Source organism: Myxocyprinus asiaticus, chromosome 43, assembly GCF_019703515.2.
Source record: "Myxocyprinus asiaticus isolate MX2 ecotype Aquarium Trade chromosome 43, UBuf_Myxa_2, whole genome shotgun sequence".
Lineage (NCBI taxonomy): Eukaryota > Metazoa > Chordata > Actinopteri > Cypriniformes > Catostomidae > Myxocyprinus > Myxocyprinus asiaticus.
The window spans coordinates 30758410-30786169 of record NC_059386.1 but is presented as its reverse complement, the minus strand read 5'-3'; the positions used below and the strand labels follow the sequence as shown (position 1 = coordinate 30786169).

Here is a 27760-nt window from a genome sequence, read left to right as displayed (position 1 = left end):
CACATGAGGATTAGTAAACTTTCAGTCATGTTCTGCATAACTGATTCCAACCGTTCGTATTATCTGGTATATAAGAGATCAGAATTGTATTCTGTATTATAGCAAATGCATGTGTCTACCGTATATTATTATCTGAGAGAGTGGGCTGTGAGAGACAAAACATTGGCTGTTGCGCCAATACACGGACGCTTCACTTGACAGCAGTGGAAGGATCACAGAAGATCCAGTGAGAAAAAAATAACGTGCTTCATGTAGCAGATCATCACATGTTCAATACTGACTGTAGTCTCACAATCTCAGTCAGTTTATCTCTGAAATCCTCATTCATTGCAGTGCAGAATGATAATAACAGTATTCTTTATTGACACAAAATAAAAGAATACTTAAAATAAATCAATACAGATGCAACCCCACGACACGGTACGAAAATAGGAACTTCACAGCTCTCAAAAGATTAAACTCAATGAAACAAACTATGCAGTGCCATCGATACTGTATTATGAGCACAAACCTGATCTTCTTAAAGATACAGTAACCATATTGCAGGTTTCTATAACATTTACATTTCAAGTAAAAGAAAAGTACAGATTTGTTACTTTTAGTATTTTTTCACTCTTGTTGGAATTTGCAATTTTTTTGTAATGGCATGTAAAAATGTAAAGACAAGGAGAGTGTTTGAGTGTTCACAGCCGCTTACACATAATGCAGCTCGTTTAGTGTATATCACGTGTGATCTGTTTGTGTGTGTATGAAGTATGACAGAGAGCAGAGCTGCACCTTTCATTATTCTGAAGCGTGCAGCGCATGTAGACTGCATATTATTTAATTAAATTACATCCTTCTGCTTTTTAATGATTACACTTGGCCATATTAAGATTTTAATTTGATTAATTGTCAAACTGTTATTGATTTATTCAAAAAAATGTCACATCCCATAAAATTTTGCTAGTAGCACCACACTGTAGTATGGTACCGAAATTAGCAAGATGATATTGTACCGTTTAAAAGTTTTTGGTATCGTGATATTTCGTTAGTACCACGCAACCCTAATTTAAACCTACATTTTAAATACTATATTTGGTATAAAGATTTGGAGAGCTTATAATTTTCTAGTAATTGCTTATTGTGGCAGGGTGGAGGGCAGGCTGATTAGCCCGAGAGGGATAAGGGCCGACTGGAGACGGTAGTGCGAGAGAGAGAGAGAGTTACACAGGTGTTGGACAGCTGTCCAACACCTGTGTTTGTTTGTCTTTTTGGTTCAGTTTATAATTAAAATATAATTTATATTATCAAGCCGGTTCTCGCTGCCTCCTTTCCATTGATGTGTTACACTGGTGCCGAGACCCGGGAAGGAGGAGGGATGCGCAGTAGTAGAGTCCTCGCCACTACCATCCACCCCAACGGAGCATCCTCGGCCATCCGCCAGGGGACGGAGGAGCCCGGCCGCCTGGAAGCGGAGGAACGGCCGCTGACCGCAAGGGGAGGAGGGGCTCCTAACTGACCACCTGGAGCTATCAGGGCCGCTGCCAGGGGCAGAGGAGACCCCTACCAGCCACTGAAACGCAGCGGGGTCTGAGACCACCGACCGCGAGCGGGGAGGGGCTCCTGGCCGTCCGCCTGGAGCGGGAGAACCGCTGCCAGGGGCGGGGGAGACCCTTCTGTCCACCAAAAACGCGGTGGGGTGTTCCGTCTGCCAGGGGCTGGAGGACTGCCTCCGATCCGCCCAGGGAGGTGCGGCTGTCGTCCACCAGAGGGTGGAGGAGTGGCCGAGGACCAGGCTATGGCGTATCGGAGAACTGGCAAGTGAATTTTTTTTCTCTCTCTCTCTCTCTCTCCTCTCTCTCTCCCGCTGCCGCTCTGTGTTGGCCTTTTCCCTCTCTTTTTAAATGTTTTTGTTAATTTGGCACGATTGCCGTTACGGCGTGTAGGTGCCACATTTTGTTTTGTTTCCCTCCCCTTGTCCCCTCCCCTGATCCAGGTAGACGGGGATGACCTGCCGGCAGACGGGGAGGAAGGCACGCCCCCCCCCCAGGGAAAGGGGTGGGGGGATGTACGTCATGCCAGGGGCTACCCGGCCTGAGAGAACTGGGGAGGAATGTGGCAGGGCGGAGGGTGGGGCCGGGTTGTGATTCTACACATCCGGCTCCTAATCAGGCTGATTAGCCCGAGAGGGATAAGGGCCGACTGGAGACGGCAGTGCGACAGAGAGAGTGTTACAGACAGCTGTCCGACACTGTGTGTGTTTGTGTCTTTTGGTTTAAGTCCATTATTAAACTATTATTTATATTATCAAGCCGGTTCTCGCCGCCTCCTTTCCATGAATGTGTTACACATGTATTGTGTATATTTGCTATGTTCTCATTTTATCGTTATCATATTTGGGGGTGGGGGGGGGACATGAAATTCCCGGGCTGAAAATGAATCCCACTCTGATGTAGCTATCGCTTCATAGATTTTTTTAGCAAGACAAGCAAGGGCACTCTATTATCTGCTTATATTTCTCAGAAAGAATTTTGACAGTTGACCCGAAAAATGTTCTTTGACATCCTATATTAGTCAAAGACGAGGTATGTTCATTTCCCAGAGTCCCTTGCTTTGCTTCTCAGCACATGCTGCATATTTCCTGTGCCTGCAGCTGGCTGTGACTCCAGGAGGTTGCTAGGCAGCAGACTTCTAATGCGGAAAGGGGGCGGGTCTTCATGAGCTGCTGCGGTATTCCAATGAATCCTCCTCAGCCAATCAGAGTGTTGAAAAGGAGCATTTCCTACACTGTAGCACTCTCTCTTTCTCTGTCTGTCTGTCTGTATCTCACTTTCTCTCTATCGCTCCCCTTTGACTCACTCCTCCCCACTGTATTCATGGAGCTCTATATAAAGGAAGAATTCAGAGCTAAAAGTCACTTCAGTTCTCATTATTTGGGCTACATGGGCAGATATCAGAACCAGGGTGAAGTGGCTCAAATGGGGATGAAATTATGTCGGGTATGTCTATTTTTTGTGTGTGTGTAGGTGATGGATGTTATTTTTTTTTAGAGCTCTTGTAAAAGCCGTGTACAGTTTGGTTAACTTTCTTTGCTAGTTTACTTTGTGGTCATTGTACACGCAAGTCTTTGGTGACAGGGTCTGATGATATAAATGTTTGTAATGGTCTTCCACAGCGGTTGTTTTCCATAATTTGTGATGGATATGAAGTCTGTGGCCTCACATTTTAAGGCTCGTGCAGCATGTTTGTGAACATCAAGGTTACAGTTTTGTTTTGGCTGCTTTGGTGCGTCATTCCCCTCACCGGCTACTCTGTGGGATGGATGACACGGGCTGCAGCAGTTTGGGTTTCAAACGAGTCCCTTACATATCAGCTATAGAAGCACTTGTTTTGAGAGACCTGTGTTTGTATAAAGAGGATGGATTTAATAATTTCTTGAAGTTAAAATTTGTCATTATGGTCGTATACAGGTTTATAATGTGATCAAATTCTACTTAACTAGCTCTAATTTTGAAATATTATTGCAAATGACATTCTGCAAAATAAGAAAGATGGATACAGTAGAGAATGTGAAAAACAATTCATTAAGGGTCATAATGAGATGTTAGGACAATGCATTTGATGTATTCTCCATTAAGTACTTTGGACTGTTTCACATTGTGTAATTTATATATTAATTGCATCATTTAAAACAAAGAAACAAATTTAATCTCATGTTAATTTTATAGCATTTTTATATTAATCTCTATTACGACAGTTAAACTATTTGTATAATGATCTCTGCAACGATCTGACTTTTGTACATCCATTAAAAGGTGAAGACCACAGTATCAGTGCCTCTGTGAGGGCACTATGTAGCCATTGCTTATTTATTCATAACCTTTCATTTTAGAGCTCCAATTATAGGATATAACCTCTGTGGTTTCAGGTTACAGCATATTAACCTTCTGTTGCCTACATTCAATGAGCGTTATTCATGAAACACAAGTTCCATTCATAAATCCATTTTCACCTTGAGTTGAATGCATCAGTATATGCAATTTTTTGTAATTTTATTTTTATTTATTTTTTATTTTTTTTTACGAACAGTCTAGTCCAAGAATGGTTAAAGGGTTTTCTTCTGACTTTTTTCAATTCTAGAAAGCATCTAGTTCCAAAGTTAGCTCATTGTGTTTGTGTGCTGATAATCTAATTTACTGTATGATGTCATCGTCTGTGACATCATCTGACATTTATACTGCCATGAACGACAACTTCATAATCTGATATATATACAGTGAAGCAACATGCAAAAAGTGTGTTGTAATAATTAAACTGTCACTTACCCACAAGAGGAATTCTTGAAATCCATAATGTGGTCTGACTCTTAATTTAGAAGTGTCGTTTCTCAAGCTCTCAACCATCTGGGTTTGTGCCGAGATTGATGTCTAATAATTTTTTAGTTAATTCCCCAAAAGAAGGATGTCCCTGGGTGAGCAATGCCTTTTTCTCATTAGAGCTAACTGATTCCTTCACTTTCATATTCTCATGGCAAACTTGGGCAGATTTTAACCAGACACCAAGACTGTTTGGGGTTTGATTAATTTCTCTCCTTCCTAAACGCTGAGGTTCACAAATGCATATGCCACAAATAGCTTCTATCCACATCCTGGTGCTGAGACGGCTTTATCTGTAACAAACCTACATCTATGACTTGCGTTCTGTATGTTCTGTCCACAAAAGGGAAATTAGACTTGATTTACCACTGAAAAAAATAATACCAAAACATTTTCTTACATTTAAAAAAAAAAAAAAAAAAAAGTGAGAATATTTTGCTGTGCTTTGATAACGCTGTTGATTTATAGGGGGAAATTCCACTTTTGGTGGTTTTGAAGGAAATATTAATTTTTGGGGAGTAGAACATTCCCATGCTTTGGTTACTCCCAGTTAGCAAGTATGTTTTTTGCTGGACTTCGAAAACCGCATTTGGGATAATCTTTTCTCTATTTATGCAGATGTTGAGAATCACCCTTGTACTCCTCTCTCTCTCTCTCTCTCTCTCTCTCTCTCTCTCTCTCTCTCTCTCTCTCTCTCTCTCTCTCTCTCTAGATACTGTCTGATGAGTGTAAAAGGCTGTTTCACTGACTTCCACATCGACTTTGGTGGCACATCAGTATGGTATCATGTCTTCAAAGGAAGGAAGGTATGCTTGTGTTGTCTGTTACTAAAAACTGTACTGTACTTACTGTAGACTGCATAATCTGCATATAGAGAGCTGTGGAACTGCAACTTAGTACATATCGTAAATGGGTCATTCCTACAATTTGGTGACATTCCAGCTTTAATGCTTTTGAAAATAAAACATTCTTTTACAAGTTTCTTCATGTTTCATAATTACAGGGACATATTAAAGATTGTATTAGTCATACTGGTCAAGCTAAATTACTAAATTCAGATGTCCATCCAGTTAAATGGGCAGCATCAGGGTGGAGAATAACAGGGTGGACATTCAGTGGATAAATGAGCCACAACATGGTCTGTGATTGATATCTAGGAAACATGTTTGTAAACTAATATTTTTGATTTTATTTCTGTTAACAAATACTGGATATTGAATTTTTTGAATAATATTAATTTCCCATATATCTTCCTGTAATAAGATGGACATGTTATACTTGACCACGTGACTAATAGCACAATTAAAGGAAACATAAATAAAACAATAGAGTTATAAACTTCAAATAACTCAAAGTAATTTTGCAGAATGGCTGATGTCCACCTCCAGTGTGTGTGATGTCATTTCCTAACATATATCTTCAATGAAAGGTCATAGTGTCATGACATAAAAGGGTGTGCAATAAATCAAGGGACATGCAAAAAAACAAGGGAATAACCCATATTTACAGGCGTTCCTGCACGAGACACTGCTTTACATTGAAAAACAGTGCGGACGGGTGCAAAAAACACATTCAGTGTGAACATCCTCTACTAAACTTAAAATGAAAAATGCTTTAATACAATGATCAGGAACAAGAGAGTAAGGGAGAGAAAAGGCTTAACGTGAATAAAGTGTATTTCTCATTGGATTAGTGTCGTTGTTTTGGCAGTAAATAGTGTTTATCATAAGGGAAATGTAAGAAAATCATGTTAAGTGTTTTAACTAATCCTGTACTACTGTACATTTATTTTGAATTAATGCAGTAATGCAGTTTTTCTTACCTCTCTCTCTCTTCCAGAACGAGCTCTGACATTTGCAATAAAATGTAATGGCATGTCATGAATAGGTTTACTGGTGTTTTAAAATCCCAGTGGTGGGAAACAATTAACATGCACTCGAATGCTATATGATTTTCACAAAATTATCTTGCTTCTGACAGAAAACTCGACAAAAGACATCCACTGATTGTCACTGATCTTTCCCCCAGCCATTTCTGTGTCAAGTGTAGCATCAGTGTAAAGCAACATCCGATATCTCACACAACTCACTTGAAAGGTGTGTGTGTTTCAGGTCGATTTGTGAAACATTTTCAGCAGTTTTGGCGTGTGACGCTAATATACGGGACAAACGGCATTGCGTATGGATTTCATACAGAACGCAATTTTTTCCCTGAAGTACAGGACATTTCCTTATTTTACAGGATGTTTGGCATATTTTGTTAATTTGACCTGATACTGCTTCAGCGTGAGGGTGAATCTCTCTCTCCACTCACTGTCATAAATTCCCTCAGTCGACAACGGCAGTGACAGCGATTGTCAGAAGCGGGGAATGGTAGAATTCAAGTGATAATGCACCAATTACAACAAAGAATCTCCAGTTTCACAATACAGCATCCAATACAGTTAAAGGGAAACTAACACGACAGTAGATTATGGACTTCTGAAGCAGAAAAACAAGTGGGTATACTGAGGGTATATGCAAATATTGATACTTAGAAGTTGTTATACGCAAACAGCCCTGGGGAAAAAAGTAAGCATACGGCGTATATGTGCGTATGGCCCAGACTACACTACTGAATGTGACCACGTGTTGTGCGCATGCCTCTTCACAGTTTGACGTCAAAAGCAGGGAATAACACGATTATTTCAAAATTCATGTAAACGCAGATTTCTTGCTTTAGATTTTTTAAATAAGCAATTTTTTGGGAGTAATCCGCATATTGGTGTACATGTAAACACGTATATATATACAATCCAATAATTGCAAATGAGACATGTACCATACAGAATTGCTGAATTTTGAAAAGACGGTGTGGTTGTTTCAAGGAGCACAATACTTGTTGACCCCTATCCAAACATAGCGCTTATGGTTGTGACCATAAAGCTCTATTTTGTTCTTGTCACTCCAAATTACAGTGTGCCAGAAGCTGTGAGGCATGTCAAGGTATTGTCGGGCATATTGTAACCGGGCTTTTTTGTGGCATTGGCTTCTTTCTGGCAACTCGACCATGCAGCTAATTTTTGTTCAAGTATCGTCATATTGTGCTCCTTGAAACAACCACACCATCTTTTTCCAGAGCAGCCTGTATTTCTCCAGATGTTACCTGGGGATTTTTCTTTGTATCCAGAACAATTCTTCTGGCAGTTGAGGCTGAAATCTTTCTTGGTCTACCTGACCTTGGCTTGGTATCAAGAGATCCCTGAATTTTCCACTTCTTAATAAGTGATTGAACAGTACTGACTGGCATTTTCAAGGCTTTGGATGTCTTTTTATATCCTTTTCCATCTTTATAAAGTTCCATTACCTTGTTACGCAGGTCTTTTGACAGTTCTTTTCTGCTCCCCATGGCTCAGTATCTAGCCTGCTCAGTGCATCCACGTGAGAGCTAACAAACTCATTGACAATTTATACACAGACACTAATTGCAATTTAAAAAGCCACAGGTGTGGGAAATTAACCTTTCATTGCCATTTAAACCTGTTTGTGTCACCTTGTGTGTCTTGTGTAACAAACATTCAAGGGTGTGTAAACTTTTGATCAGGGCCATTTGGGTGATTTCTGTTATCATTATGATTTAAAAAGGAGCCAAACAACTATGTGATAGTAAATGGCTTCATATGATCACTATCCTTAAATAAAAGACAGTTTTTTTTTTTTTTTTTTTGCATGATCAGTCCTATTTTTAAAATCAATGCCAAAATTTCACAATTTCTGCCAGGGTATGCAAACTTTTGAGCACAACTGATATATATATATATATTTTTAAGTGTACAGTGAACAGCGGGAGTGCACAGTCTGACTGAGCTGATCCACCAATCAGAACATTCATTTCAGATGCGATTGGATATTTGCTAACCAATAATATTTTCCATTTAAGTAAAGGGCGGACATTTCCAGCATCTGATGCACAAGCATCCCTGGAGTAACTATAATTTGCACTGTAAGTTTATTTCCCTGCTAAACGTATATATATATATATATATATATATATATATATATATATATATATATATATATACATACTATATTGCCAAAAGTATTCGCTCACCCATCCAAATAATTGAATTCAGGTGTTCCAATCACTTCCATGGCCACAGGTGTATAAAATGAAGCACCTAGGCATGCAGACTGCTTCTGCAAACATTTGTGAAAGAATGGGCCGCTCTCAGGAGCTCAGTGAATTCCAGCGTGGTACTGTGATAGGATGCCACCTGTGCAACAAGTCCAGTCGTGAAATTCCCTCGCTACTAAATATTCCACAGTCAACTGTCAGTGGCATTATAACAAAGTGGAAGCGATTGGGAATGACAGCAACTCAGCCACGAAGTGGTAGGCCACGTAAAATGACAGAGCGGGGTCAGCGGATGCTGAGGCGCATAGTGCGCAGAGGTCGCCAACTTTCTGCAGAGTCAATCGCTACAGACCTCCAAAGTTCATGTGGCCTTCAGATTAGCTCAAGAACAGTGCGTAGAGAGCTTCATGGAATGGGTTTCCATGGCCGAGCGGCTGCATCCAAGCCATACATCACCAAGTGCAATGCAAAGCGTCGGATGCAGTGGTGTAAAGCAAGCCGCCACTGGACTCTAGAGCAGTGGAGACGCGTTCTCTGGAGTGACGAATCACGCTTCTCCATCTGGCAATCTGATGGACGAGTCTGGGTTTGGCGGTTGCCAGGAGAACGGTACTTGTCTGACTGCATTGTGCCAACTGTGAAGTTTGGTGGAGGGGGGATTATGGTGTGGGGTTGTTTTTCAGGAGCTGGGTTGGCCCCTTAGTTCCAGTGAAAGGAACTCTGAATGCTTCAGCATACCAAAGATTTTGGACAATTCCATGCTCCCAACTTTGTGGGAACAGTTTGGGGATGGCCCCTTCCTGTTCCAACATGACTGCGCACCAGTGCACAAAGCAAGGTCCATAAAGAAATGGATGAGGGAGTTTGGTGTGGAAGAACTTGACTGGCCTGCACAGAGTCCTGACCTCAACCCGATAGAGCACCTTTGGGATGAATTAGAGCGAAGACTGCGAGCCAGGCCTTCTCATCCAACATCAGTGTCTGACCTCACAAATGCGCTTCTGGAAGAATGGTCAAAAATTCTCATAAACACACTCCTAAACCTTGTGGAAAACCTTCCCAGAAGAGTTGAAGCTGTTATAGCTGCAAAGGGTGGGCCGACGTCATATTAAACCCTATGGATTAAGAATGGGATGTCACTTAAGTTCATATGCGTCTAAAGGCAGATGAGCGAATACTTTTGGCAATATAGTATATATATATATATATATATATATATACACTATATTGCCAAAAGTATTCGCTCATCTGCCTTTAGACGCATATGAACTTAAGTTGACCATTCTTCCAGAAGCGCATTTGTGAGGTCAGACACTGATGTTGGACGAGAAGGCCTGGCTCGTAGTCTTCGCTCTAATTCATCCCAAAGGTGCTCTATCGGGTTGAGGTCAGGACTCTGTGCAGGCCAGTCAAGTTCTTCCACACCAAACTCGCTCATCCATGTCTTTATGGACCTTGCTTTGTGCACTGGTGCGCAGTCATGTTGGAACAGGAAGGGGCCATCCCCAAACTGTTCCCACAAAGTTGGGAGCATGGAATTGTCCAAAATCTCTTGGTATGCTGAGGCATTCAGAGTTCCTTTCACTGGAACTAAGGGGCCAAGCCCAGCTCCTGAAAAACAACCCCACACCATAATCCCCCCTCCACCAAACTTCACAGTTGGCACAATGCAGTCAGACAAGTACCGTTCTCCTGGCAACCGCCAAACCCAGATTCGTCCATCAGATTGCCAGATGGAGAAGCGTGATTCGTCACTCCAGAGAACACGTCTCCACTGCTCTAGAGTCCAGTGGCGGCTTGCTTTACACCACTGCATCCGACGCTTTGCATTGCACTTGGTGATGTATGGCTTGGATGCAGCTGCTCGGCCATGGAAACCCATTCCATGAAGCTCTCTACGCACTGTTCTTGAGCTAATCTGAAGGCCACATGAACTTTGGAGGTCTGTAGCGATTGACTCTGCAGAAAGTTGGCGACCTCTGCACACTATGCGCCTCAGCATCCGCTGACCCCGCTCTGTCATTTTACGTGGCCTACCACTTCGTGGCTGAGTTGCTGTCATTCCCAATCGCTTCCACTTTGTTATAATACCACTGACAGTTGACTGTGGAATATTTAGTAGTGAGGAAATTTCACGACTGGACTTGTTGCACAGGTGGCATCCTATCACAGTACCACGCTGGAATTCACTGAGCTCCTGAGAGCGGCCCATTCTTTCACAAATGTTTGTAGAAGCAGTCTGCATGCCTAGGTGCTTCATTTTATACACCTGTGGCCATGGAAGTGATTGGAACACCTGAATTCAATTATTTGGATGGGTGAGCGAATACTTTTGGCAATATAGTGTATATATATATATATATACGTTAAAATTTTACTTAAGCAATTAAACTTTGTGAAAATACTGCATATTATTGCACACCTGCTAGTTTTTATGCTCTTTTTTTTTTTTTTTGCCTTTTACTGCTGTCGGTGGTGCCTTTTTCTCGTGAAATCAAATAATTTCAATTTATATTTCTAAGTAGGAAAACAATTTCACTAGACACAGAAAAGCACATAATAGTACACAAATAGAACAAATAACCATTAATATTTATTTAGGCTATATATGGTAAAACAAGATAACTGAACATTACTACACTCATATTAGCTATACTTAGTATAATGCTTAACAGATTATTGTGTATTATGAATTAGTTTATTAGAGTAATAATAAAGTATTAACAATTTTCATAGTAGCCTAATAAAAGGAACATTAATGACCGCTATTAATTTAAATACATATTTAAGATCAAGTGACCATACCATGGTTCTTAGCAGTGTAATCTACACCATACCAGCAAGAAACATTCCCCATCGGCATAACAATTTCAATGTAGAGTTTAATTAAAAAGTAAATAAGAATTTCTTAGTGTTTGGTGTGTCTTTAATGACAGCATGCACTTGATCTGGCACAAGTTTGTGCAAAATGTGATGGTCCATGTAATTTATGGGACCTGGAGATATTAACATTTCTTCTTCATTTTACATCAGAACTTTTCTTGGTTTTACATTTTTGAAAATCCTAAAAGTTTCTGATTATTTCCAGATTTCAATGTGGTCTCAGACTTTTGACCCCCACTGTATGTCTGGACACATAAACAAAAGACCTTGGCATTGCAGCTCCATTCTCTACTGTTTGAGCTATAGGAACACTGTAAGAGACAGGAAGAGATAAATAAATTACTGTGGATGGATTAATGCTGACAAGAGCTTGTGAAGTATTAATTCTAAAGAAGAAAAATCATATCCTGGTTTAGAATCAAACCTGCATCCCTCTCTCTTGCTCAGGTTTTCTGGCTGATTCCACCAAGCCCACACAATCTGTCTCTCTATGAGGACTGGGTGCTGTCAGGTAAACAGAGTGATGTCTTCCTTGGTGATCGTGCAGATGGCTGTCAGAGAGTAGAGCTGAAACAGGGCTACACGTTCTTTATCCCTTCAGGTGAGGCACTGAGGCCATGCATGTTAACTCAGCACTTATGGGAGAGTTTTGTATGTCATTTTCATCTATCATGTTAATTATCATATACAACAAACTAGTTTTTATGAGTTTTTAAAATTTTTGGCACTTTATTCGTTGATTTCTGTTGCATTTGTTGTGGGTTAGCTCAGAAATGGGAGCTTTGTAGGCACACTGAAAAAGATCAGTTTTTAATTCTTCCTTCCCATAACCTAAATGTGCCCTCTGTGATTTTTTTTGCTATTTGATAAACCATTAAATAGAAAGAAATGTATAGTACTTTTGAAAAAATATTTTAAAAATGATGTGCACTCACATGAGATGAAGGCTCTAGTCATATTAGTTTTAGAGAAAAACTGCTTTATTCTACATATGGTGCCGGGCGCACCACCATGTTGAGACCATATGACCAGCTGAATATTACCCGCTTTATCTTAATAATCCCCTGTAATTAGATGCTTTCATGTGTGGAATAAATAAATCATGGCTGACTGTGGATAGCGCATTTCTACAATTTCGTTGGTAACTGAGAACTTTTGCACTTGTGTGATGCTTCGTCTACTGTGCTAGGTGTCACTGTATGGAGTGTATCTTTAAGCATTCAGATTTTTGCCATCTAATGCGTTTTTGCAGGCTGGATCCATGCCGTCTACACTCCAGAGGACACCTTGGTGTTTGGCGGGAATATTCTGCACAGTTTTAACATTCCCATGCAGCTCACCATCTATGAGATTGAGAACAGGACAAAGGTAAAGCATTTATTAAATTAAAAGGTGTAGATTGCTTCTTGATTTGTCAACAGAGCTGAAGCATCAAAAGATTTGTCTCAGATGAAAGGAAATTCTGAACATGAATAATCTTTCGAAAATCATTTTGATTCATCTTATTGCAAGATGAAAGAAACATTTATCAGCATTTTTAAGACTCAGTCATCGGTAAAAGAGGAGGTTGATGCATAAAGGAAATATATTCCCCAAAACCTCTCTATAACACCCATCACCAAATAATCGCCAATTGCTTGGTCAGAGTTTGAGCCCAAACTATAGACAACTACACCATTCGTAAGTTGATTTTCCCCTGGCTCTGTGGCACTATCATTATTTTTAATTTTTTAAATCCCGACCAGTCCGACAGAGCAAAATTGGCTCAACCAATGGTGTGAGTTTGGAGTGGCAGATCTGTTTTTTGACCAATGGAAGATTGGGGGAAATGTTCGGGAAACATATTTGAAAATAGGCATTATTGTTGTAAATAAATTTGAGATGACTGGAAACAAACTAATCTGAAAAAAGTATCTATCAGCTCTCGCCTCAGACTGGCTTGTTTACTGAAAGGAAAAGACAATTTTAGGGATAGCAGCCGACACATGTTGTGACATTTCAAAGTGACAAACCAGTAACAGTCTTTCTTACCTTAAGGTAGCAGAACCGCCAAGATACTTTGATGTGTCCTGCAGGGCTTAGAACAGGTGGGCCGGGCTATTTTTATATTTGCTAGACAGAGCCGGCAGAGAAGAAGACAGATCATGGCATTGGCTGTGTTGTTCTGGGGCGCATTATTGCAGTGCTCTATATTTAGCCCTGACTAAAGAAAGCATGAGGCAATGAGAGCAGAGTCCTTCATAACTCTGAGAATGTGAGTTTTCTCCCAGGAGAGGAACCAGAAAGGAAAGATATGAGCATGAGAAGCATCTTAGTTATGCTGTTGTTTTCTCATACTCTGAGAGTTCTCTATTGGCGTAGTTAATGGGGTATATTGGTTTCATGTATGCCTATGTCTTTATATTGGTGTGTTTACGTGAAAATACATTGTAAATACATTTTAGGTGCACTCCAAATTCCGCTACCCTTTCTTCTATGAGATGTGCTGGTATGTTCTGGAGAGGTACGTGAACTGCTTGACCAGACATTCGCACCTCAGCCTGGAGTTCCGCCGGGAGTCTGTTCACACTGGTGAGTTGGCTAAAAGCTGGGTTTTACAAGTGTCTTAAGATGTGGCATTATAAGCGACAAGCGATAAATCTTTAAGGGGCGTTCTCACTAACTGCGCTGTGCAATGTTAAGACAATGGCAATTTGTGGTGACATGAGTTACTGTTGCTGATGCGACTAAGAGCAGAGTTCAAGTTTATGCAGATCCACAGTGATGCAATGTGGTGATTACATTGAAATGCAGAAATACGGGGCCTAGGTAGCTCAGGGATTATTGTTTGACTACCACCCCTGGAGTGAGTTCAAATCCAGGGTGTGCCGAGTGACTGCAGCCAGGTCTCCTAAGCAACCAAATTGGCCCGGTTGCTAGGAAGGGTAGAGTCATATGGGATAACCTCCACATGGTCATGATTAAGTGGTTCTCGCTCTCAATGGGGCGCGTGGTAAGTTGTGTGTGGATCGCGGAGAGTAGCATGACCCTCCATGTGCTGTGAGTCTCTGCGGTGTCATGTACAGCGAGCCACGTGATAAGATGCGCAGATTGACTGTCTTGAGAAGCAGAGGCAACTGAGACTTGTCCTCCACCACCAGGATTGAGGTGAGTAACCACACCACCACGAGGACCTAGTAAGTAGTGGGAATTGGGCATTCCAAAAGTGGGGAGAAAAGGGGATAAAATTATATATATATATATAAAAAAGAAAAAATGCTCATACAATCCACCACCTGAAACAGTACTGCAGTTGAATAGGAACATCTACTAAGAACCAACAGCAGTTTTTGTCGTGGGTTTGATTTCCACACTTAAAAATGAAGTCATTACCCTAACTTAATTGAATTATACAAAATTTTAACACATAATTAAATTTCTTTCATTTAGAATAAGTCCGTTTCTCTGAGCCAGAATAATTTAGTTGGATTAGTTCAAATTAATAGGTTCATTAAACTCAATTTACTAAGGTTTATTTAATTCAATTTCTTATGTTGATCCAACTTAATTTATTGTATTATGCAGTAGTATAACTATTGCTGTATTTTAACGTTAAATACGGTCTGATTGGCTGGGATTTTGTCATGTCGCATAGCATTTTCACTTTCATAGCAGAGCGAAAAACGACTTGTCGCTGGAAGCTTGTTGTCACGCCTGGTTAGAACACAGTGTAAGATGTAGAACCAATACATAAATGCTTATTGGAGAGGGTTTACGAGAATTGATTCTAAACACTCAGACTTTTTGAACATGTATGAGAAGTGAGCTAATCTTCTAAGTGTGCCCTTTTTTGTATTTTCAATCTCAGAGAGTGCATGCAAGTATCTGTCCACGTTTCACTCATGCCTACATTTTATTATGGCCCCGTCCCAAATGCTGCCCTAAGCCACACTTTTCATCACACTTTGGTGACATAGTGCTGCATAACCTGTTGGGTAGTAGTCTGCTGTGGAGCCTGCCAAAAGTGTATATTAAAGCTGCATGGAGGCCACAAAGGGGGTGTTTGTGAACACCACTCTTAAAGTTAAAATGACAAATGGGATGCCTTAGGCGTTCCGCTTCCATCAATCATTAGAACACGCCGCTCAAAGTTCAAACAATTTTAACTTTTACCCCATTGCTGATGACCTTTTGAAGTGTCAGCCAATGGTTACCAGACAGTTCAGATGTCATCATTACATGGGCAATGGGCAATTTGTTTTTTCTTATCCTAATTAGCTGAACCCAAGGCTGTAACTGAGAGTTCCGTCTCTGAGCCCCGGCTGGACATGGAGGAGGACTCATGTGAGACTCGGTTAGAAAGGACAGAGGCGACGACCCAGCCCTACTCAAATGTCCCTCCTTATGAGACCCTTAAACCCCAGGCCATTGATTCTGAAGACAGCTCAAAGTCCCTCCTTTCCGAGTGTCCCAAGACTCCGTCTGGCTCACCTGGGATAGAGCACTCTGGAAAATGGACCCACTTGACAGAGTTTGAGCTAAGTGGACTTAAGGCCCTGGTGGAGAACCTGGAGTCCTTGCCAGAGACGAAAAGATGTGTTCCAGAGGGCATCAAGGACCCACAAGCCTTGCTAGATGACATGAAGGTCGTTATATATATTCCACATGTCTCTCTTTCTTACTTAGTGCATTGTGTACTCATATTTATTGCTACCTCAAGAGATCTTACCACCACAAATTGCTTTATCCAGGAATCCTTTCATGAGTGACCAACAGTAAAAAAATAAAGGCGCTTTTCCACCATCAGGCCGAACAGTTACCATTGCTGAAAATTGATTTAATGTTCTGTACCAATCTGTTTACGGGTTCTTTTTCCATTGTGGTGCTGCAACATCAGGATTAGAATGGACTGACTGAGCAAGTGACCAATCTTGAATCGGCACCTTCCACCAGCACAGTTCTCAGTCCTGAGTGTGGTTAGCTATCCGTGCTGAGAAATCCGTGCTGGGAACTGTTTGTAATCGTACCAAACCTTGCTCATGTGGAAATGCTACTCGAACTGTTACTCACCATGCTCAGAACCGTTCAGCCCGATGGTTAAAAAAAGCACTTTAACTTGTGTTAGGTGGAGCTTATTGCTTAAAGACCTAGGCACGTATCTAAAAGGTTGTAGGTTCAAACCCTACAAGGTGCAATCTGTGAACAATTACTATTGTGTGCCATTGAGCGAGACTTAATCCCAGATTGCTCGAGGAGGATTGTCCCTGTAATTTAAGATAACACATGATTCTATGGCTACATCATGCATGGCTGTATACCAAGTCCAAATTTTTGGCATGTAAAACATGCATAACAGGAATTTAAAACAAAACATTGCATCCCTTTGAACTTCTTTTATACCAACTCTGAAATATACTGCAATCTGTTGTTTGTGTAGACTGTACATTTTATAAAATTGTTCAGACACCACATTTTTCCAGAGAATGCAAGATTCTGTTCTTTTCTATTCTATTGTTCTACTTCTCTCAATGGTCTTAAGTGGTCAGATTTGTCACATTCCATTCTTCTGTCTGCTTTGTTTTTGAACAGGTTGTCTTGAAAGAACATGCAGATGACAATCCCAAATTGGCCATCACCGGTTCTCCTATTGTATGCTGGCCGAAGAAGACAGGCAAGGTGAGAGGGTTTATTATATGCAAAAACAATTAGAAACATAACTATGTGGTGGAGCAAGATTCCTTAAACTTTGCATTGAATGATGAATTATCATTGACACAAGGAAGGTGCTGTCACTCCCTGAAAATTAGACCTGAGCAATCACATGCAGATCTGTGCTTATTGACTTGTTTTTGTTTATTTCTCCATTGACTGTGACACCCACGATTGGATGTTGTCTTTTATACAATCCCAACTTCACAACCCTAAAACTTGTCTGCACTATTAAAAGCCCAGCTGCTGAATTTTCACACTCATTATATGTGTCTTTAGTGATCGAATACCATCTGTCCTTATACTGCCCCGACTGGCCTTTCTTCCTTATCCCGTGACCCTGTTTGAACAAGCAGCATTTCCGTTCTGCATGCCCTCACCTCATTGGTGACCTCCAAGCTGTCTAGTTGCATATTAATGAGCCTGTTCTGCATGCTATAGAGCCATTGGCTCTACTGCTCCTTGCCCCTCCCCCTTGTCAGAACTCCTCCTGTTGGATATACATGAGCATATCTTGCTCTAGCTTGTGTGCTCAGATGGCTGAGGAACAGAAGGAAGGGCTGTGTTGCCTCACAGCCAGTAGCAAGCTGGAACTGCAGCCATGTCAGTTAACACAGCAATGAGCAGACTCTAAGAGCCATGACCATGTCGCTGACTGCTGATGAGGAGGATTATGAGAGCTCGGAGCCTGAGCAGGTTAGCAACACTGATTTGGACCGACATGGTTATGGCCTTGGCAAGGGGCATCATAAACATGCAGTGCGACTATGCTAGACATAAGCAGAGGAGAGGTGACAACCTCATGCAAGAGGCAGCATGCCGCTGTACTAGGGTGTGTGTTTGTGTGTATTTGCATGTGTAACTGGAGTTAGTTCACGTGGTAAGGGGGACATACGAGCTGTCAGAGATGTCTTTGGTGACCGCTGATAACTAAAATGACTTAAGTGAGAATCCAGTTTTGACTTAACTTGACAGCCTGGTTTTCATTTGGTTCAGCTTGACATCTGTTGGTTGGATTGGACAAGTTTCTTGATTGTCTTTTGAGTAAGACAAGTTCAAAGGGGAAAAGCAGCTGATAGATCTTTATCATATCACATCTGTTAAAGAAGTAATTCACCCAAAATGACAGTTCTGTCATCATTTACTCACCTTCATGCTCCAAACCCATATGACTTCTTGTTTTTGGAACACAAAATCACACATTTTGAAGAATTGTACTGGTCGCTCTTTTCCATGCAGTTACAATTAACGTTGGTCTGTTCCTCTAACAGAGCTTTCATGTAGCTTCAGAAGACTTATAGTGCACAAGTTGTGTGGATTACTTTTATGGTACTTTTATGCTGCCTTATTTTGGAGCTTCACAGCTCCAGTCCACATTCATTTGAATTATCCTGGCCACTCTTTTTCACATATTCCTAAATTCACCTTTTGTGTACCACAGAAAAAAATCATACTGGGTTTGACTGAATGTTTAAGTGAACTATTTCTTGAATTTAATTAAATGCATCTCAGTGGATTTAGTAAAAGTGAAAACTCTCTACATTTCCTTCATTACAGACCATTTACTCTCATGGCTCATTTACTGATCCAAAGAATACTGTAGTATAGATCATTTTATTATTTGACTTCCTCAATTTCCAGGATATTTTAAACTTTTCTGGCCACAGCCCAACAAGGGCCTCTTTGAGCCGGTCTTACAAGATTAGCGTACGGGGGAGGGGTGGAACAAAAAGCCAATGTGTCAAACAGTCCAGGCATGTTCCTGTTGTGAAGTATCAAATTGTAGGTGTATCCTGATCCTGGACCAGATTTAAATATTGGGAATATTAATAGGAGTCCTAAAAGCTGGTCTGATATCAGCACACCCTGTCTTTGTGAATTCACCCCTAAACAGGTCAACTGTGTAAAGCCTCCATCAACTCTCCTCTTTTACATTACTCTATTTGTCAATGTTACTAAAACTACCAACTAGTCTTTTATGCTGTTTTAAACTAGTGATAGAATGATAAATCAGCCAGGGTGTCAACTTATGCCATTTTTGAGATTCCCTCCAGTCGAACAGTGTCGACTTGGCAAATGAACACTAATTAGAACACACTTTTCATCTTTCAGAATACTTCCTGACTTATTAAGTGACTCTCTCACTGTCACAGTAGTGATCGAGCAGGATTCTGATTTGTGACAGTTAATATCTGGTTGTTTGGTCACCTCTGTTTAGGACTTGCCCTGCAACCTTTAGATGTGTTTTTGTGTTTGTTGTGATATTCATCCCTCTAGTGAAATGTGTTTATTTTGCTGATATCTGTCTCATCAAGTTTTGTGAGTTTAGTGTTAAGTATCATGTTCATCATCACGCCCAACCAGTGTTATTAAAAGTTGCCATTATCTCTCAACTGGGTGTGTTTTTGTGTTGCAGAAGCATGCAACATTTTTTTAATGAATTGGCAAAGTAGATAAACATTATCTGATTTAATGATGGTAGTGCTGCATCGCGGTGGAAGTACTGAATGTTTGGAAATACTGCAGCAACCATCAAAACCCATGCCAAGTTTATGACTGCCCTCAATATCTACCGTAATCCTCCTGTGTGTCGCCTGTGTTTCTTTCATATCTTTTTTGGGGGGGGATTTTCTCCCCCTTTTCTCCCCAATTTGGCATGCCCAATTCCCAGTGTGCTTAGGTCCTCATGGTGGCATAGTGACTCACCTCAATCCGGGTGGCGGAGGACGAATCTCAGTTGCCACTGCAATGAGACGTCAATTTGGCATGCCCAATTCCCAATGATTCAAACTTGCGACTCCAGGTGTGGTAGTCAGCGTCTTTACTTGCTGAGCTACCTAGGCCCCTGTTTCTTTCATATCTTAAATCCACAGTGGTTTTTATAATGTGGTGAATGCCACCTCTAACTTCTGACCTTGTCAGCAAACTGCTCTATTGATGGAAAGCAAATCTGTTTACCTTACTAATCTATTATAGCATAAGTACACTTTCAAGTGCTTTGGTAATAGTCTGCAGTTGAAGTTGACCTAGATGTTCTCATAATTTTTGTGGTTACACAATGAGAAGCCAAATATATCTTCACTTTGATCAGGTATTATTTTAATCCCAGACACTCAGGCAATTTATATATTCCATTACTGCTCTCCTTGCCTACATGTACTCTAGCTGTGAAAAGCAAAGTTTTAATGTGTTGAGGCCTGGACTCTGGGTTCTTCTGGGTGATGGTCCTGAGGAACCCTCGCTGGAACAGATATGATGACATTTCAGGCTTAAACCTGGGTCAAAGTAGCCAGTTTGAGACTTCTCTCTCCACAACTGATACACAAATGTAGGATGTTTCCATGAAATCAGCAAAAGATATTAGATTTGGCCTGGCGGCCACATAACTGTCTCTATCTCCTCCGGCTTAGCTGACCACATGCTTGAGTTCACGCTTCTGTTTTCGTACAAACTCAGTTTCATAACACATCATGTCTGAGATGTTGTGAAACATCTTTATCCTTTACGTGTTGACAACAGTTTCTCCTTTCCTCTACATGTTAACAATTTTAGCAAAAACTCAATGTTTTGATGTTTTTTTTTTTCCTATTCACTAAAGCACTATTTCAAACAGCATTTCTCACACACCATTAAAATGTAATTTACTACAAGCATCACTTCTAAAGCTCCGTGCAAACAGGACTTTCGACTCCATCTGAACAGCTAATCTCAACTCTCAGGGGCTGAGAAATCCACTTAGGCTGTTTAAAAGAAACATATCTATTGAGAAGGTCAGGTTACACTTTTCCCCTCCGGCTAATACGATTGTTCATGTTTTCCTCTCCATTACTGGAGGTTCATAAAGAGGGCGGAGGCCAGATCCATTCCTATCAATCGACCCATGTCCCATGGTGCCCCGTGCAGGATAGGAAAGCCATGCTGTGCCTGCTGGGATGCCAAATCCAAGTCATCAGCCTTACGCTTAATATGGACATGGCAACTCCAGGGATGTGTAATACTGCTGTTTGAAGTGGCATTCCCTTGACAATTACTTGGATTTATGAGAGTATATGAGTGTGTGTTTATGTATTGAGCTTACTTGTGATTTATAATCTTGGCCTAATGGCCAAGAATAACATAGGGGTAGACAAAGGCTCTAACAAAAGGGAAACAGCCAATAATGGGAAGTGGTTCACATCAAGGAGATCTAATGGTAGATACACAAACACTTACACTCATTCTGATATCTGCTATTGCTACCAATCCTGCTCTATTACACAACATAACTAAGTGCTCAATGCTGGACAATTTGCGTTTCTAAGGAAACAAATTTCACATTTATCATAATTGCTGTCGGGAATAATATATATAGGCTTGTTTAAAGCATGTTCCTGCTTCTGTATCCTGACTTATTGTTCTTTAATTTACGCCAAGTGAATAACAGCAGAAAATATCCCCCAACCTTACTCCACTAACATTGTGGGCAGATTTTATCAGTTTTTACAGACTAGTAAAATGTTTTCTCTTGACTGGTGCTGCTGTTCTATTATTTTTTTGTCTTTAAAGTGCCTCAGGGGCATATAAACAATTTGCATAAGTGCGTGTTCAATTCAAACTGAACTATATGAACCCTGAGATTTGCCAGGCCTACTGTACGTGGGGCCTGAGAGTTAATAGGTTTGTGAAGCATTTATTATATTTGTATCTTTATTTGTCTGGGTTTATTTTGCAATAATTACCAGCTAACTGTACATTACCCCCTACATGATCACTTTTGTTTTCTTCTGTTTGGTCATTTGTGAAACCTCTGTCTAATTTAATCATGTTTTAAATTTTTCCCATGACTCTTGTATAAATAATAATCAGGCCTACAAGCTGTTGACTAATAACATTCTGGTATACTGTGTGTTTCAGCCACGGCCGCTTAATCGGCCAAAACCCAAGATGGGCTCATCTCCATCCGCTGCTGCAGGCCTGACAGTGGGAGGAGTAAAGCTCTCATCCAGTCGTGGTTCATCTAGTGCTCGGCGCAGACGGACGCGCTGCAGGAAGTGCGAGGCATGTACACGCAAAGAGTGTGGGGAGTGCCACTTCTGCAAGGACATGAAGAAGTTTGGAGGGCCAGGCCGCATGAAGCAGTCCTGCATCATGAGACAGTGTATAGCGGTCAGTCTGTGTGTTTAGCTTCAGATGTGCCCCTTGATCTACTGAAATGCTTGTTTGGAAGTGCTCATCACTGCTCTTTGTATGTTTTGCAGCCTGTTCTGCCTCACACTGCTGTGTGTCTGGTGTGCGGAGAGGCTGGGAAAGAAGACACGGTAGAGAACGAGGAGGACAAGTTCAACCTGATGCTCATGGAGTGCTCCATCTGCAATGAAATCGTCCATCCAGCTTGCCTGAAGGTCAGGGTTTCAAAAAATGGAAACCTTGATATATGAGCCATATCATTACAGCATCTATATTGTCTCATATATATAATTGTATTTTTCTAGGCTACTGTGTCTGCTTATTGCTGAGTCAGCTCTTAACACTGTGAAACAAATAAAAAAATAATTTTATACATAACACTTTTATCATTTTTGTTGTACAATGTTGTCTTTCTCCTGTTCTGTTCTCTTGCTCAGGAGAAGGATGCTGGTGGTGTTGTGAATGACGAGTTGCCAAATTGCTGGGAGTGTCCAAAATGCAATCACTCTGGAAAGACAGGGAAAGTAAGCATCATTATCTTACCTAATCACACTTAAAATAAAAAATAAAAAAACAAGGCTTGTAAATGATGACAACAATTTAAACTTTTAAGAGATAACTATTACCTTCGGTGTTGGATATAAAGTTTTCTTTTCTTTTCCACCTTTTGGCCACAAAGCAAAAAAGAGGTCCAGGGTTTAAGTACGCCTCCAATCTCCCAGGCTCTCTGCTCAAAGAGCAGCGATTGAACCGGGATGTAAAGGAAGAGCCAGACTCAAACATGTCTACCGAGTCTAACACCTCTACTGTGTCACCTGTCACGAAGAAGAAGACAGAGCAAGAGGATAATCCTACATGTAAATCAGAGGACATGTTAAAGAAACCTTCCCCAGGTGTCACTTCAGAAAGTCTACTGAAGCCCAAATTGGAGGACAACCCACTCCGCAAGAAGAGGAAACTCTTTGACAAGGACTCAGACTCTGATTCCAGTATCAAGAAAAAGGTAGCAAGGAAATTAATAAGTAAAAGCAATAAGAAATAAAACATTTTTTTGCAAAGCATGTATTTTGACCCTCTTTTAAATCCACAGAAGAAGAGCTCAAAGCCTGATTATCTGTTGACCACTAAGGTCCTGCGACAGATCAAGACAGAAAGAGAAGATGGTGAGGAGTATGATGAGGATAACAGACAAGAACTGGAGAGGAGACCCTTTAGATTCATGCCCTCAGAAGAGGAGGATGGAGATGATGAAAGAGAGGAGGAAGAGGAGGAGACAATAAAGGAGAGGTGTAGCAGAGAGAAGAATGGGAAACTTACACCCAGCCACTTGCACAGCACCTTAGCTGTATGGAAGAGTGACCAATCACAGGGCAGTTCTCCACAGGCAGGGCCCAGCAGTGACTCAGGTGGTGATGCACAGGTGAAGAGCCAGCGAAAACCCAGACGTAAACCTCACCTGCCCAACAAAGGACTGAGCAAAGAACTGAGTAAACAGCTGAACCAGGAGATCCAGAAGACAGAGGATCGATTGGCCTATCAGAATGGCCGTACGGTGAAGATGGAAGTGGGTAGTGATGAAGAGGACATAAAACCACTGAATAATGGCAGTAGCCATCTGAGAGACTGGCTAGGGCCTAAGCAGGAACTAAACGGATCCCTGCGAGAGCAGTTCCCAGTGATCCGGATCAGGACTACACCCACACCTGTCGTGCGGCCAACACCTTGTCGCTCTCCACTAAAATGTGTTCAGATGGAGCGGCATGTTATTCGGCCCCCTCCGATCAGCCCCCCGCCTGACCGGCTACCCCTGGACGACGGGAAAAACCACATAATGCGGAGAGAGGTGTGGATGGCAGTGTTCAGCCATCTCACGCACCAAGACCTGTGTGTCTGCATGCGGATCTGCAAGACCTGGAACAGATGGTACGTTTTCCGGCAATTAGAAAAGAAAGCATTATCAAGTGTTGTGCAGAGATTTTACTCTCTACTAAATTAAATCTAAGAGGTTTAACCCTTCCCACAGAACCCAGTGAGCATGGATTAATCTAGATCCAGTTGCTCCTGCAAAGTGTTTTTATTGATCTAATGTTGGCCCCCATCTTTCCTCAAAGTCTTGAGGAAAACTCAGTGTTGTACTTCATGTCGGAATTACCGTAATTGTGAGTTTCTGACTTGTAAAAGCAGTGCATGTCTTTGTCTAATCTGTAATTACAAGTTGGACAATGGGTATTTTATGAATGAGCCATCTTCTCCCACTTTACCTTTTTAATATCAGTAACCAAAGTGGCAGTATCCTCAACAGGTAAAGGTAGTTAGGTACCTCTACAAATATTTCTGTTTGAGAAGCCATTTTTTTGTAGCCAGTGTTATCTGGTACGCTATCCTTGTTCTTTAATATTTAGCAAGAATATAGTTGAATTAATGTAAGTATTTTGCTGTAATTTCCAACAAAGCTGTACATGTATCCATTGTGGCGTTGTGAGCATTATCATAGAAACAAATAATTTTTGAAGGCATGAACACTCTCGAAGTACTCTCAGAGTTGTCATCTTGTAATTACAGTAATCCCGAAACGACATGAATGCAGCATTAACCACACCTATAACTCATACTGAAAAAAGGAAACAATGGATTGGAAATGGTTTCACAAGGATCACATAAATACTTTCTGTTTGAACAATGACTTAGCTCAGATCTTTGATAGAGGTTTGGGTCCTCCTATTGAGGATAAAGCCCATTTAGTGCCAAACTTGTTATAGTGCTCAATAAGGTTAATTCTGTTGTCTTCCTCTCTCAGGTGTTGTGATAAAAGTCTGTGGACCAAAATCAATCTAAACCGCTGCAAGTCCATCACTCCTCTCATGCTGAGCGGCATTATCCGCAGACAGCCTGTCTCTCTAGACCTGAGCTGGACCAACATCTCTAAGAAACAGCTAAGCTGGCTAATCAACAGATTACCTGGTACATGCATGCACAATTATATCAGAGACTTAAGGTACTCCTTGGCTTCCTTGTTTTGTGTTTATTGGATAATGTGTTTAGAGTGTTTTGTGTTGGTTTTCCCGGCAGGTCTGAGGGTTCTGTTGCTAGCAGGGTGCTCGTGGGCAGCTGTATCAGCTTTATGCACGCCCAGCTGTCCTTTGCTACAGACTCTAGATGTCCAGTGGGTAGAGGGACTGAAAGATAACCAGATAAGAGACTTACTGTCCCCCCTGACAGAAAACAGGCCAGGTACTGAATGATAGCATTAACTGTTTGAGTGCAATCGGACTAATGAATTTTATCCATTTTATAAAAATAGACTGTAATTTCCTTCAAAAAATTTGGTGGTTCTTATTATTGTACTTATAGCACCCCAATGAGTTGGCAGAAAGTTGTACAGTAATATGTGCTTATTGGTGTCTTTCTGTCTTCCCATGTCTCTCAGGTCAGTTGGACAGCAGGAGTAAACTGAGAAACGTGGATGATCTTTGCCTAGCTGGTCTGGACATCACAGATGCATCCCTTAAGCTGATCATTAAACACATGCCCTCACTATCCCAATTGGACCTTAGTTACTGTAACCACATCAACGACCAGAGTGTCAACATCCTCACGGCAGCTGGCACCATGACCAGAGATTCTCTCACATACATCAACCTGTCAGGTACACAAGCAAATTCTAACACACTGACAGCATAGTGGGTTGGAAAACACCCATATACTATGGATTACCATATTTTTATACAATTGTATGAACATGGTACTGCAAGGTATTAACATGGAAATGCCATGGTACCATCCATGTTCAAAATAAATATTGATATTACCATTGTATTGCATGAAAAAATATGGTAATACCCTAGTACCTTAGTTAGTGTAAGGTCTGGCAATAGCTGTAGTCAAGTAAAATTTATTTATAGTGTTTAATATTGTGGGCTTTAAATCCCTTTTCATTTTCCTCCAGTTTGTAACAAAGTTACAGACTTGTCTCTGAACTACTTCAAGCGCTGCGGAAACATTTGTCACATCGACCTGCGCTACTGCAAGCAAGTGACCAAAGAGGGATGTGAACGGTTCATTGCAGAAATGTCTGTCAGTGTGCAGTTTGGACTAACTGAGGAAAAACTACTGAGAAAACTGAGCTAGTCTACAAAGGCACTGACAATAACTTGACCGAGAATCCAGGGAACTAACCACTTCGCCCTCCATTTTCTACGCCTTTCTTAAACACAGGACGTGTGAAGGCTAATACACTCGACAGAAAACCAGCAAGTGAAAAATGGCTAATTGCTAAAAAACACACTCCAAGCCTGAATCCACCAACGCCTGAGCTCACAGATAAAGAAATTGATTAATTTCTGGTGGCCAATTGAGCCTTCCACTCTTTTTTTTTTTATTCGTTTATGTTGTGCGTCTACAACAAACATTACATTTTTAACGTTTACAAGGCACAGCTGGAGGAGCGTGCTATCATTATAGTGACATTGAAAGGCATATTTACCCATATCATTTGGCAGAATGTTTATATATATATACTTTATATTTAAAAAAAAAATGTCACATAGTGCAGTATTGCAGTGATGAAACTGACTGTTATTTTCTTTATCAGAAAAGAAAAGTTTAAGATGCATGTGATTTTTTTTTTTTTCATTACCATGCAAACGTTAAGCATCATGCAGTATAAATTTTTGTATCAGAAGGGATTTCACTCTTTATGTGCAGTATTAATGCACTCATATAGACTTTATTGACAGTAATCAGTCAGTACAAAGTTTTTTTTTCTACGCAGTAGGAAGTTAAGCAAATTCCTATCTATACTAGCTGGCAACTGTGCAGATGTTTTTGTAATGTTAATTTAAGACGTGTTGTCCTCTAAAGTTATAATATGATGTCCTACAGGTACATTCCCTTTTCCATATTACTTACCTTAGCTTCTTTAATGTGTGTGTATATAGAAATTTTCTATATATATAGAGAATGTATTTGCACTGTTTGACCTTAAAAATACAGCTATTTTTTCCAGTATTGATGTTTTGCGTCTTTGAACTATTCATGACTGTGTGAATTTTTTTATTCCAATCTGTAAAATTCATGATGTTAGAAGTAAGATTATTGAACGAACAATTTTGAAAATATAGCCGGATACATTTTAAACAACATCAGGAAATTAAGATGGAACAAAGGCTATGGGGAAATTGCTTCTCCGATAACTAGTTGAAGCCCTTATACAATAATGGCAATCTTGTGATTGGCAATGGAGATTAAGCCCCACCCCTTTAGGCACGCATTTGGCCTATATAAGCGGGTGCGAAATCACCATTTCTTCAGAAATGTCTTCCTTCAAGACAGCAACATCATCAAAAGAGGAGGCCCTTGTTGCGCGATACACACATTCTCACGCTACTCTTTCTCCGCCGCAGTTCGCCTGGATGGTACACAAATGTGTTTGTGTGTTGTTCACATTAGAATGTTCTCACACAAAAGAAAAGCACTCATTGCACCTGCTCGAGATGCAAACACATTCATGTTGTTCGCTCCTCCTCCCCCGCTGGTGTTCACCGGGAGGTCTC

The 27760-nt window shown here is 40.9% G+C and overlaps 1 protein-coding gene across 4 annotated transcripts in view; it reads left to right on the top strand.

The window, feature by feature from the left end:
- Nucleotides 1-27215, top strand: part of LOC127433405 (lysine-specific demethylase 2B-like) — a 32909-nt gene extending 5694 nt beyond the window's left edge. For 2 of the 4 annotated variants that reach the window (XM_051685283.1, XM_051685286.1), the window contains 15 exons: nt 5071-5164; nt 11802-11955; nt 12607-12722; nt 13799-13925; nt 15612-15979; nt 16923-17009; nt 21936-22187; nt 22280-22423; nt 22646-22733; nt 22880-23211; nt 23299-24131; nt 25006-25169; nt 25278-25439; nt 25636-25854; nt 26155-27215. In XM_051685283.1, coding sequence (XP_051541243.1) covers nt 5071-5164; nt 11802-11955; nt 12607-12722; nt 13799-13925; nt 15612-15979; nt 16923-17009; nt 21936-22187; nt 22280-22423; nt 22646-22733; nt 22880-23211; nt 23299-24131; nt 25006-25169; nt 25278-25439; nt 25636-25854; nt 26155-26336 — 3322 coding nt within the window. In that variant the 3' untranslated portion in view covers nt 26337-27215. Of the gene's footprint in view, nt 1-2844; nt 2982-5070; nt 5165-11801; nt 11956-12606; nt 12723-13798; nt 13926-15611; nt 15980-16922; nt 17010-21935; nt 22188-22279; nt 22424-22645; nt 22734-22879; nt 23212-23298; nt 24132-25005; nt 25170-25277; nt 25440-25635; nt 25855-26154 lie in introns of those variants that run through there. The other 2 variants (XM_051685287.1, XM_051685284.1) reach the window with 2 other exon arrangements.
- Nucleotides 27216-27760: the final 545 nt, after the last annotated feature.